Here is a 12,378-nt window from a genome sequence, read left to right as displayed (position 1 = left end):
TCTCCTGGGAAGCCTGTGGCCCTTGACCATGAATCTATGAACTCACTCAAAATAGCCACTGCGGCTTGGGTCATTGAAAAGAGCCCGCTTCATTCCTCATCCTTCCCAAGGACAGAGGTGACCAGACCTGGGGAGCAAAGTGGAGAGTGGCTCTGTGCAAAGGTGTCCCCCCTAAACAATCATCGTAGCTCAGGGGAATGAATCCAAGGGATGAGAAATGACGCACCATCAACAGCCCACTCGCTCAGCCTCCGAGAAAACCTGTAAGGATCAAGGGGAGGAAAATGCCCACAATTGTGCCTACGGAGCCCTGCTTCACACCGCAGGAGGACTAAGAGGCGATGGGTGTGGCACAAGCCCTGAGAACCCCTGGGCAACCAGGACTGAGCCCCAAGGTTGCTCATCTTAAACAAGGCTGCCCAGAAGGCAGCGTATGTCCATAACAGCGGTCCGCTGATCCCCCCTCCTGACACCCCAGGCTGCCTTTGGAGTGGTCACCCCTCATCCAGAGACACAGGGCAAGCTACAAGGGCCCAGATCTCCAATTCAGGAAGCAAACCCTCAGGCCCCTGGAAGGACTTGTGCTGTGCCAAGGTCAAGGAGTAGGGTTACGTCATTAGTGTTAAAGTTCTGAATCCCCACTCTATGCGGAAACACTCTACCACGTGTCCACAGATCTAAATCTCCCAACCATCTGTTAAGACAGGTCCCGCTTTTCAAATGACGATACTGGGGCTCAGGTTAAGTCAAGTCAGGAGCTGGGAAGTAGAAGGTCCAGGTTCAAATGCAGGTCTTCTGACTCCAAGTCCAAAACTCTCCTCCCTGCTCCTCAGCTGTGCACAATGTAGAAGACCGTCGAGTATTCCCCATCCTGTGGCCACAGACCAGAGCGACAGATAGCAGGGCCTCCCGAAGCCAGGCGTCAGGGCACCTGTCCCTCCCAGCCACGTGAGCACCATCCCTGCTCCACCCACCTGGAAGTACCCACTGACTAGAAATGCTCAACGGTACCATCACTGGACTGGGCTCCTCACCCACATGACTGTTATTTTTTATAGTGTCTTTAAGATAAAATGGATTGCTATATTTATAATAAGGGAATAAACAGAATTAGCAGGCGGTAGATTTCTTACTACTAAAAACCTTTTACCTCCCAGACAAAATGTTCATGCAGAATAGGAAACTACTTGATGTACCATTCACTACACCCAAATCAACGCTTGATTGAAATAATTTTATTTCTCATTTGTTGGGGCTACAAACTGAAGGTCTGCAGTAAATACATAGAACCAGGTCATTATGAATAGCTAGTATATATCAAGCACTGTGAGCCAGTTAGCATTCAAAGTGCTTTACAAGTACCGACTCAATGAGTTCTCACAGCATCGTTATGAGGGTACGTACTATCGTGATCTCAGTTTTAAAATAAAAAACCAACACACAGAGAGGCTAAGTAATCAGCCTAAGAACACAGAGCTGAGAAGGGGAGAACACGGGAGTGTTCTTCTGAAGAAGAAGAACACTTCTGAAGCTCACCCCCACTGAGCCACGGCTGCCACAGGTGCTGTCAGTCTCCCTCTGGGAGTTTTCACGCTTTAAGTTGGAGCTTTAACTATTCAGCAATACTGCCTGTTACATGAACACAGAAACACTTAAGTTACATGAAATACAAGTTTCTCAACCCATACCAATTCACACTTCTCCTGTGAACCAACGTCAGTGATTCCACTCCTTTTTTCTGGTTTATTATCTATTTTGTAGATGCACGTATAGAAACAGAAAGCAAAGCTAAGTGACAAGAACAAGGATGCTATCTTTGTGCCTACAGATTGCCAAAAACATTTCTGAAGGGGAACAGAACATAGGTGACTTGTCTTCGGCAGGGGAGGGGGGGTGGGGGGGTTCTAAATCCGTGTTTAAGCCATACAATGAAAATTACCACTGAAATGTCCTTTAACATCTTCCCAAAAGGACAGCATTCAATATTTGGTGTATATAACCTTGTCCAAGAACACGTATGTACAGAAACATAGAACGCACACATTAATACACATAGTATAATAGAGAACACATACAAAGTATAAGTGAGTAAAAGCGATAACTACTTTGACGCTACTTCGGAGGAATGTGGTTATTTATTAAATGATGTACCGCAGTTCGATCAGTGCAACTTAAATGTATTCCCCAATTTGGAAGTAAAAATGCTGCTGGTAGAGTTTTATTCTCCACCCCAGCAAGGGGGGGAGCACCTTCTGCGCACCTGCTTGCCCCGTCACCTGGCAGGCCCCACCCCCCCTTGCCTGGCACCTCAAGGAGCCCTCCTTCACCCAAGGAACATGGTTGGCTGGTCAGTTTGCAGGAGGCCTTCTACTCCCCAGCCTCTGCAGGAGGCCTGGCACTGACCTTGAAAGGAACACCGGTGTCAGCAATTAACCAGGAAAATTCACAGATTTTTTTTTTTCTTTATTCAAGGCCTCCATCTTCATCCAAGGTGGCTGCATCCTCATTGTTTCTTCACTACCATGTACTTACTCTGCTAAATGAGCCTCTCCCTGAACAAGGCAGAGCTTCGAAGCTTGCTTTAAGAGGAGCAAGAGAAATTCTGAGACCCGCTTGCTTGAACTGTCCCAGCACCAGTGGAAAGTTATCCAGTTTAACACAGAGCTATACCAGTCCAACAGCAGGCAAGGAGATGCGTTTACATGCTGGGCATCTGATTAGTAAGGCCGTCTCTCTGCTGAGAGGCCTCTGGGTCATCCTCTCTGTAAGGAATCTAAAATGGAAATGCGGGAGAGTTACAAAATTCAGGAAAAGAGATCGCACTCGCTTCACAACTGATACACTTCTTGGGCTGTTAACTGCACAAGAGAAAAACCCCTCCAGAAACTAAGCTATGTACACAAAGCTGGCTGAAAGGAATTTTCAGAAATCATTTTTTCCCCTAAATAATTATTAGCTAAACATTTGCAACCAAACAGGAAGGAAAAAAAAAAATCACGGTAATTGTATTTCTCACTACCTGGGGCTATCCAGTAATTATGCAAATGGCAGGGAATTTGTCACTTTGAGCAACCATAAGTGTGTAAAATAATTTGATTAAGTAAAATACAGTGGCCTTAGTCATCATACTAATTTGACAAGGACTTTAAAAATGTCACTCAGCTGTCTGCTTCTGGGGAAGTGATGCAAATACCCCTCTTCAAAATGATGCTTCCTGAGAGATTGAAAAAAGACGACGACGAAGATGAAGACGAAGACGAAGACGAAGAAGAAGAAGAAAGAATAAGAAATCCAATAGTCTCACCTTACCAGTAACTCAAGCTATGCAATGCTCTCCGGCCGAAAATTTTTAAAAAGGGACTATCAAGCAGCGAGAAGGAGCTTTGTGACATGCACTCACGCCTCTGGCTTGTTATCTCCTCCCCACAACCTCAGTCTCAGGGTGTGCAAAATTCTCAATCAGCAAACGCCCACCGCCCCCAGCCCTCCCGACCCCCCAGCCCCCCCGACCCCCCAGCCCCCGTAAGAGTCAGAACTCCCCCCCCCCCGCACACCCCACCCTGGAGACTCCTCCTGCAGCCTCAAGCTTTCAACCTGAAGAAACCCAAATGCCTTTGTACGGAAGCCTCAATCACAACCACCCAGAGGGGTCGGAGGCTTTCATTTCCTGCCCGCAGCCTCATCCACTCCAGTCCCCAGCAGTCTGAGAATGTAAGTGACCCTCTGCTCGCAGGGCGACTGTCCACAAATGGCTGCCAACATCTCAGGGGGTCTCCACGCGCCACCAGGCAGCGCGCACCCACAGACTTTCTCTCCGAGTGGTTCCCACGTGCCTACGCCTTCTCGAAAGGGCCCGAGACTTCCGCAGATGTCACATCCTTGCAAGTAGGTCAGTTCAGACTGGAGCCACCCGAAGCCGAGGCCCCAGTCAAGGAAAATCACGTTCTTGACCCAGGACGCCACGCCGATCAAACCGGACAGGTCTCTCTTCTGCTACAGAAATTATCTCGTGGCCCATCAGGCTGTTTTAGGGACGAGGAAAGAACATCCCTGCGACTGTTGGCTGATCTGAAGCATAATTTCAGGTTCAAACACTTGCAAGTGTAACAGATTTCAGAATCCACAGCTGGCCTGGGGTTGCATGATTACCTTATCTCTATGATCAGAGTCTGGGAGGGGGGGGTGGGCAATAGCCTTCTGCACTCTCCTGAGAGCCCCCCCCCCACACACACACCCAGGCAAAAAGCTGCTGGTCCCCTGCCCAGCTCAACAATTAGTGTTTGTCTCATACACAAGTCTCCCTTGAGTTTCCTCCCTACGCAGGTTCTTGAGGGAAGGTGCGTGCATTCGCGCACACACTCACACGCAAACACACAGAGTCCTGCTTTTCAAAGTTGCTTTTCAAATCGCAGGCAACTTCCTCCTTCGGTTCTGCAGTTGGGAAGCCTACACCAGTGTCACTGAAGACACGGGCAATCTGCCTTTCCAGAAAGTAAACGGAGAAATGAAATGAAGCCTCCAAATGTTTTTTAAAAAAAAAAAAAAAAGAGAGAGACAAAATGAAAACGTGGACTATTGGGATCAAACAGGAAATACCATCGCTGCCACAGAACTTTGGATCACGCCCCCCCCCCCGCCTCCTCCCCCCAGAAGCAAGCATTGCTGGCCATGCCCCAAAGTGTGCCCTTCCTCGGGTATCTGAAAATGCTTCATCAGAGGGACGGGCTGATTGCCAATGCCAAGATCACATATAACACACACCCTGCACACCGACCCCGGGTGCAGGCACTCGGGTTTCTCAAGAAAGCCACGATGAATTAACAGGGAGGAGTCTGCTTCTCCTGCAAACATCCTACAATGCTGCATTCGCCAGTTATCCATAAAGACGTCTCACACAGCTGAGGAATAACAAACTTTTTATTCCACCTCCAAAATAACAGATGAACAGCCAACTCCCCAGCGGCCCGGAAGAGTAAAACCTGCAGCGAGCGGATTCGGTCAAGCCTGGCAAGCAAACTATCTATTTTCATGAGGTTCAGATGGCAATTGACAGTCCAGGGCAGCCGGGCAAGGCTGAGCCCTGAGCACCTTATGCCTCCACTCCTGGTAACCAAAATGAATTCAATTTCCTAGGCCTGTCCTCTGCTGGGCCTCCAGCTCCTTTCTGCCGGTCACCTGTTAACTCCTGTTACCCTACCCCTCTGAACTAAGCTTTCTATCAACCCAGGCTGAAATTGCAAGCAGGGCCCCCCCCCACCGCCGCCCCCCCAAAGGTAGACTGACTTCCTCAGCTGCCTGCCACTGGCCTATTCTGGGATTCGAGTCAACGTTCTCTCTCCTGGTGCCAGCCCTGCCTCTATATATCTGCCTCGCCATCAGCCCTCTGCTTCTCAACTTTCTAAAGGAGCTTAGGCTACTCATCTGGCTGAAGCCCAGCCTCATTCTGTTCTAAGACCCTTAGATCACTGCAAGATAAAACTAAGCCCGTGCCTTCCTTTATAATTCACGGTGTGAAAAGTTCTGTTGCTGTTTGCCACACATGAATACTGCACTCTGCTTGGTGGTCTCGGGCCACCAAACTGTGAAACTGAAGACAGCTGTGGATATACTAAATACCTCCTCAAACCCAGACCAGGTCAGGGAGTACATACTTTGCATATGCTCCCAGTACAGACCTACGAATATTTTCTTACTGTGCATTTGCATCTTGGTAATACATATACCTATTTTAAGATCTTAACAATCAAATTCCCTCCATGAAAGTTCTGATAAACAGACCCCCCCCCCGCCCCCCAAGACACAGTTATCCCTACCTCAAAACTCCACGGGCCACGAGTACTGTCTGAACTGTAACTACAGAGAAAGTGCATTTTATAGAAGAGAGATCCAAACAGAGAGCTGAGCTTGAACAACCCACTCTCATAACCTCGAAACTGACTTTACCCCCTACTAGAGACCACACCTGCTATGAGCATAGTTCATAGTTTCCCCGGACAGCAAGGCCCCGAGTCTTTGGAGACCATTTATGAATGGTGCCCTGCCCCAGCAGTCTGGATCTCATTAACTGGACCCCAAGGCCAGGAAGGAGGGATTACACCAGGAAGAGCACGATTCTGTCTGTGGATGCCCTTATCCAACAGCCAAAATCTTGTCCAATTCTATCTCTGTCAAACTTGTTCACCAACACTCAAAGTCTCTGACATTTGATTTCAGTCGCAGGTCAATCACCAAGTAATGATTTAACACTGTACACTCCGAAAACAAAAATATTCTCCCGTGTAGGCAGGGCTGTACTTGGGTCTGGAAGTGCACTCTCTCTAACTCATGTTGGGACCACCTGCGCGGGGCAGGACGAAGCGACAAAGTAGGTATTTGACAGTGCTGAGTCATTACAAGCTGTTTCCTCTGATATGTTATGCACCCCTGGGCCGTTTGGGCACTAATATCCCCTTTCGGAAGGCAAATGAAAGAGATGTACATAGTGCAAAATGCTGCAACCCCCTTGAGGGCGAGAGACCACGGTGGGGAATCGAGGTCTGAGCATGGGTAGCAGGAACTATACAAACTCGCAGCTGCTCTCCAGGTACTGTAACTTTATCCCAGACGCCGAAAGATGGCTAGGGGGATAGAAAGAGGGAATATTCCCCCCCCTGCAGCCCTGGCTCGGATCAGGGCCACACTCGGGCGCATTTTACTCTAAGCTGTTAAACACCCCCCCCCCCCGTAATTGGCGCATGGAGAAAGCGCCCGGAGAAAATGATGCATAATGGATTTGTTCTCGAGGCGAATGGAATGGAGAGTAGAGGACGCAGGATGCTAACTGGCTTTTCTTCCCATGTGCAGGTCACCTGAAAACCGCGCTGCCTGCCTCTCCGAGGGGGCTCCTGAAGTCACCCTCTGGCTGCGCTTCCCCGGCGGGGAGGGGAACGGTTTCACGCCCACCTGCCCGCCGCCTCTCCTCCCCGGGCACCCCGGGCCCCCGCCGGCCGCGCGAGCAGCTGCCGGCATCCGCGGTCCCGCCCGCTCCCCGCTCTCTCGGCAGCCCGGGCCGGCAGCTCCCCCGGCGGCCGCCTCTGCACCACTCGCCAACCTCCGCGCCGGGCCGAGGTCATGCCCGCCTGCCCCCGGGCCCGGGCGGCCCCTTCCCCGTGCCTGCCGGCCGCCCGGGCGCCGGGCTGCGGAGGGGGCCCCCGCGGCGGAGTTGGCAAGGGGACTCACCAGGTAGGCGCCCACCGTGCCCTGCGCCAGCATCAGGGCGCACTCGGACACCAGGAAGATCTTGATGTTGGAGAAGCAGGACACCTTCTTTTTCTTCTTCTTGTTCCTCTGCGCCTCGTCCCCCTGCAGCTCGCCGCTCCGGCCGCCGCCCGACGAGCCGCCCGGCTTCTTCCCCTGCATCCTTCCCCCGCCGCCGCGGCCGCCGCCGCTTTCCCGCTCGCCCCGGGTATCGGGGCCGCTGCCGGGCGGCGGTGTGCGCGGCGAGCCTGCGTGCTGTCCCCGCCCCGGGCCCGCGGCGGCCGCCCCTGTCCTGCCGGGGCTGAAGAGGTGAAAGGCACAGCTCCTCGCCGCCGCCGCCACCGCCGCCGCCGCCGCGCGCGCTCGCCCCCTTCCTCCACCTCCTCCTCCTCCGCCCTCCCCGCGCCTCCTCCTCCGGCTCGGGCTGTGCCAATCACAGGGGCTCCTCGCGCCGCCCGCCGCCGCCGCCGCCGCCGCCGCCGCCGCCTCGCCGCCCGCGGACGCCCGCCGCTGCCATCGCCCGCTCCCCCTCGCCCGCCGGCGCTCGCCTCCCGTGCGTCTGCCCCGAGGCCGGGCCGCCCCCCGCCGCCGGTGCGCCCTCGGGGAGGCGCGAGGGGGAGCAGCTCGGGGCGCGCGCGGAAGGAAGGAGGGAGGGGGGGGTGCCCCTGAGGGAGGAAGGCGGTGCCCGGCCCCTAGATGGCGCTGCGGGGCGCGGGGCGCGCTGCCGCCGGCGCTGGGCGGTGCTGCGCGTACAACTGGGGGCGCGGCGGTGGGGTGCGGGGGCGCCCCCGCGGGGCGGGGACCGAGAGCTCGGGATCCGGGGCGCTAGACGCGAGGAGGGGAGAGCGGGTTTCTAGGAAGAGAGAGAAGACCGAGTGCCCAGGAAGGGGTGGGCGCGCTCTCTTCTCCGCCCGGCTATTTCTGGGGACAGATGTTGCGCCCCGGGGCTTGGGGAGGTGCCAGAGGTCAGAGCTGCTTGAGGCTTCCGCAGCCGGCTGGCCCCTGCTCCTGCTCCCCGGGGCCCCTGGGCGTGCGTAAATGGCTCCTGACCGCAAGGAGAGAAAGCAGCTGAAGCACCCCCACGGGGGAAGTTCGATTAACCCGTCGGGAACCGCACAGACTATCAGCCACCCCCAGCCACACTGTCTAGGTGGCTGCACGGTCCCAGTGACCCCAGCAGAGGGCTTCGTCCAGCCCTCCATCGGCCCGAAGCCTGTCCTCGGGAATGATGTACCCGAGGCGACAGCCCGCGGGAAGCGATTCGACACAGGCCTGCCTTGATCCCCACCCCACCCCACCCCCCAATTTTGTGGCCCGGGCCGCTTCCCTGTCCTTGGCCTGAAAGCCTGCGCCCCGTGGCTGCCGCTCTTTATAATCATTACCAGGAGTTTGGGCCACAAGTCAACACCCGTAGGATCCGCTAGTCGTCCCACAGCTTTGGGAAGCTCAGAAAAACTGGGAAGGACTGGATCAGTACCGGGAAGGCTCAGCAACTTCTGCCTGGGCCACTGGGGGGGCTCAACCAATTATTTCTAAAGCCTTTACTTAATAATGTGTCAGAGAAAATGTGCCATTCTCCTAGGCTCCCGTGTACAAATGCGGGCTAAAATTTGAAACTGAATAGCAATTAACACTTCCATAATGTTTATTTCCTCCCGAAGAACTTGAATGAGAATGGATGGTGTAATGTGGGGGCGTTGTCTTGCCATACCATTTAAATATAAACTGCTTCATCCTGTCGTTCCAGACATGATCTCACCTAGACTTGGTGTCCCTTTCAGATGCTTCCCCTCTCCTGGTCCTGACTGTCTGCTGTCTGAATTGGCTCCCCCCAGCAGAGATCTTTTACCATTCATTCCCCCTCCCCCCATTCATGTCACCAGGGGCTGCAGCATTCCCGGAGAGTCTGTCCCCTTAGTGCAGCCCCTCCCCTATTCCCAGCACCCTCCCCTCACGCACAGCTGACATTTCTACTGAGTCCTGCCTCTGGCCCGCCTGCTGGGCCCTCTCCGGCACCGGCTTCAGGGGGAGTACCTCCATTCTTTTCCCTGAGAAGACCCCCGATGAGCTAGTTCCCTTCCTGCCTCTGTGACTTGGCCCTGCAAAGCCGAGATATTTACTTGTCCCCGAAGCTGTTGAAATAGCATGCTGAGTGCATCATAGTCCGTAAGTGTTGTTTACATACTTTGTAACAACAAGAGGTAATGCTTCTCCTGTGTTTCCTCTGGCCAGGTCCCATTCTAAATGCTTTACCTGCATCTACCCTTCACGCCTCACAACCATCCTCTAAGCTAGATACTATTATTAGCCCATTTTACAGATAAGAAAACAGAGTCCTGGGAAGGTTAAGTAACCTTACCAATGTCACATATCCAGTCAATGGCAGGGCCAGCCTCTGAAACCAGTCCAGGTTCTTAATGACTCCCTGTCTCTTGGGGACAGCAGAACTCAGTACAGTTTCTGCTTTATAAATGGAGACTCAGAGATATATAGTGACTAGCCCAGGGTCACACAGCTCAAAAGGGACAGGACTTGAATCCAAGTCTAGCTCTCTTCACTCTATAGCACATTACCCTGTGTATAGTCCAAGAAGGACACGGGCTTTTTTCAGTTTGGGTCATTTATTTTAGATCAAAACTTAACTGTCTTTGGAGTATTCAAACACTTCTGCTGCCAGAGAGAGGATTCTGGATTAGCTTCTCCATGTAATTAACGGTAAGCAGCCATGAAAATAATCCTGTGCCTGAAGCCTTCAAGAGTAATCAAAGTCAGCCTGAAGGAAATCAGGTGTCAGCCTCACAACCATCAGAAAGAAGACTTTAACACCTTTAATTTCCTTCCCTCCTCGCTTGCCTTTATTTACCTGTAGAGCAGGACTTCAGGGTTGATAAGGTGGGTTCATGAGCTCAGGTTCCTCTACTTGGCTTCTCTCCTATGCAAAGAAAGCAGTACAAAAGACTGACCACCCTCCTATCTACATGACACGTGACTGTTGGTTAGGTATGTTAATGCCCTGTGTAACATTCAAATCTCGCAACAGGGAGAACTGTTCTTATTAGGCCCATTTGACTCATGAGTAAAAGCTGCAAGTAGCTTTTAGGAGCTTACAGCTACCAAGTGGCAGGAATAGAAAACTGCATTTTCCACCCCAAGTTGGGAGGAGGAGGGAGATCAAGAGGGGATTTAGCCCCGCCATGATCTGTGGTTTCCCCTCCAACCAGCCTCTGAAATGAATCATTGACCCTCCTGTGGCAAACAAGGCAAACAGAGCCCAGATCCCATCCCACGCCTCAACCGGGCAACCTTAAATGTTGCCTTGGAGAAATGCCACAGCCACCACTTCCAGCCTGGACCCTTTCTCATCCTCTATCCCCCTAGTGGTGGGTGGTGAATTTAGGATCCACGGGCATCACAAACGCCTGGAGGACCCTTGTGATTATTTTTGCCTCTCTGCTACTTTTCTGGGCTAGGTTCTAAATTGGACTTTCCTAAATTAGATGAAAATACTGCTAGCTAGAGCTGGGGCTCCATGACTCCTCTCTTTCTTGGCGACTAGAGGTATTCCAAACACTGAGAAGCCATGTAATCTGGAAATGCGATGTAGGGAAGCACGAAGATCGGGTGACGTGGGACGATAGACCGGCTTTTTTATTCCAAAAACATTAATAAGCTGTACGTAAATGCCTGGTGATTAGGATTTGGGAAGCTTTTCTCCCCCACTTTGGAAAGGACCATCGATTCATTTATGTGGGAGAGAAGTGGGTTGACTTCATGGCCACGGGAAAGAGAAGTGACAATATCTTTCACTGTTCCTGGGCTGTGACAAGATTTCACAGCAAGCAGCCTCAATGTAATTCAACACAATGAGAAACTGTTGTTCAAGTAATTCACATGAACCATCCTTTGCCAGCTTCAATTTTGTTCACAGGCAAATACAAAGTTGAAAAATAAATGCAAAGAATGATTTCTGATTGTCACTGGGATGGAAAATAGATACTTAGATTCTCACCCTATGGATGGATTTTTTTTTTTTCTTTTTCTGAAAATACAGCAATCATGTATTGTGTCCAACCAAGGATAGAATTGGGGTTAGGCCAACTTCTTTGGCTTGAAACTAATATTTGGGCTGAGTTGAAGCTTATTTTCTCTCCCTTGGAGTTTTTCTCTCCCCACCCCCACTTTACAATTAGCCTGATGCATATATGCCTTTCTACTCAGAGCCCATAGCTGGTGTTTGCTACTGACTGTATTCACAGTTCTACATTTTAAATTATATCTCTTAATTTGAATATATCCTAAAGCTCAGCAAAGAAGTGAAAAGAATAAACATCAGTGTAGATGCAATTTTAAGAATGTGCCTCCGAAATCCAAGGGAAACGGAAAGGGAGGAAAAAAAAAAAGAACGTTCAGGGAAATTGGAGAACAGATAAGAGAAAACTCAGGATTTAGAAATGTGTTTTATTTATGCAAAATGAGCCTTGAGATGAAAGAAGCAATACAAATGATAAACATTTACCAATATTAGAGTATTTGGGGAGCTCATCCTTGGTTGCCTTCGATTGCTATGTGGGTAAATAGAATGTGTTTACCCAAATAGACTGTTAGCTTCTTTAGAGCAGAGTGTTTTCCTTCAAAAATAAAGGAGCCCTTGTCCTGCTCAGCATCTAACAGGCCTCCTGCCAAGAGGCTTAATACTTACAATTAGGACAGGAAAATGACCAGAGGGTGTCAAGGTTTATAGAAGACATCCTTCCAGGTATGCTCCCCAGGGACCTGCTTCTCCATCCCCGAGGCTCCTTCTTACATCAGGACTTATCCTGGAGTGCCTCTCACTGACACAATGCCTTCTCTCTCTCAAGGGCAAGTGTCCCAGTTTTGCTCCCAGTCTCAAAAATGCACACACACCCTTGTGTTTTAAGGGTGGCTACTGATAGTAAATGTGAGCCAATGAAGTGAACCAGCCCTGCAAATATTTGGGAGGCCCCACAGCCTCTCTGGCAAAGACGTGCAGGGTTTCAAGGCTGATAACGTGCCGAGAGTCTCATGGGTCCCCAGACCCGCAGAAAGTGGCCACAGCTGTCTACCCCGCTAGGAGTCATGGGCTCCAGCGCTGGGTACCCCAGGTGGTCTTGGCGCATGGCA

The 12,378-nt window shown here is 51.6% G+C and overlaps 1 protein-coding gene across 1 annotated transcript in view; it reads right to left on the bottom strand.

Moving 5' to 3' along the window:
- The window catches only part of SLCO3A1 (solute carrier organic anion transporter family member 3A1), a gene marked incomplete at both ends in the record, with an annotated part of 63,474 nt that extends 56,076 nt beyond the window's left edge, over window positions 1-7,398 (bottom strand). Inside the window, one exon of the mRNA XM_080808676.1 lies at window positions 7,219-7,398. Within this exon, the coding sequence (XP_080664802.1) occupies window positions 7,219-7,398 (180 nt within the window). The remainder of the gene's footprint in view (window positions 1-7,218) is intronic.
- Window positions 7,399-12,378: the final 4,980 nt, after the last annotated feature.

This window comes from Martes martes (assembly GCF_963455335.1).
Source record: "Martes martes genome assembly, chromosome: 7".
Taxonomy (NCBI): Eukaryota; Metazoa; Chordata; class Mammalia; order Carnivora; family Mustelidae; genus Martes; species Martes martes.
The sequence above is the reverse complement of the archived record's forward strand: the minus strand, read 5'-3'. Positions and strand labels throughout refer to the sequence as shown.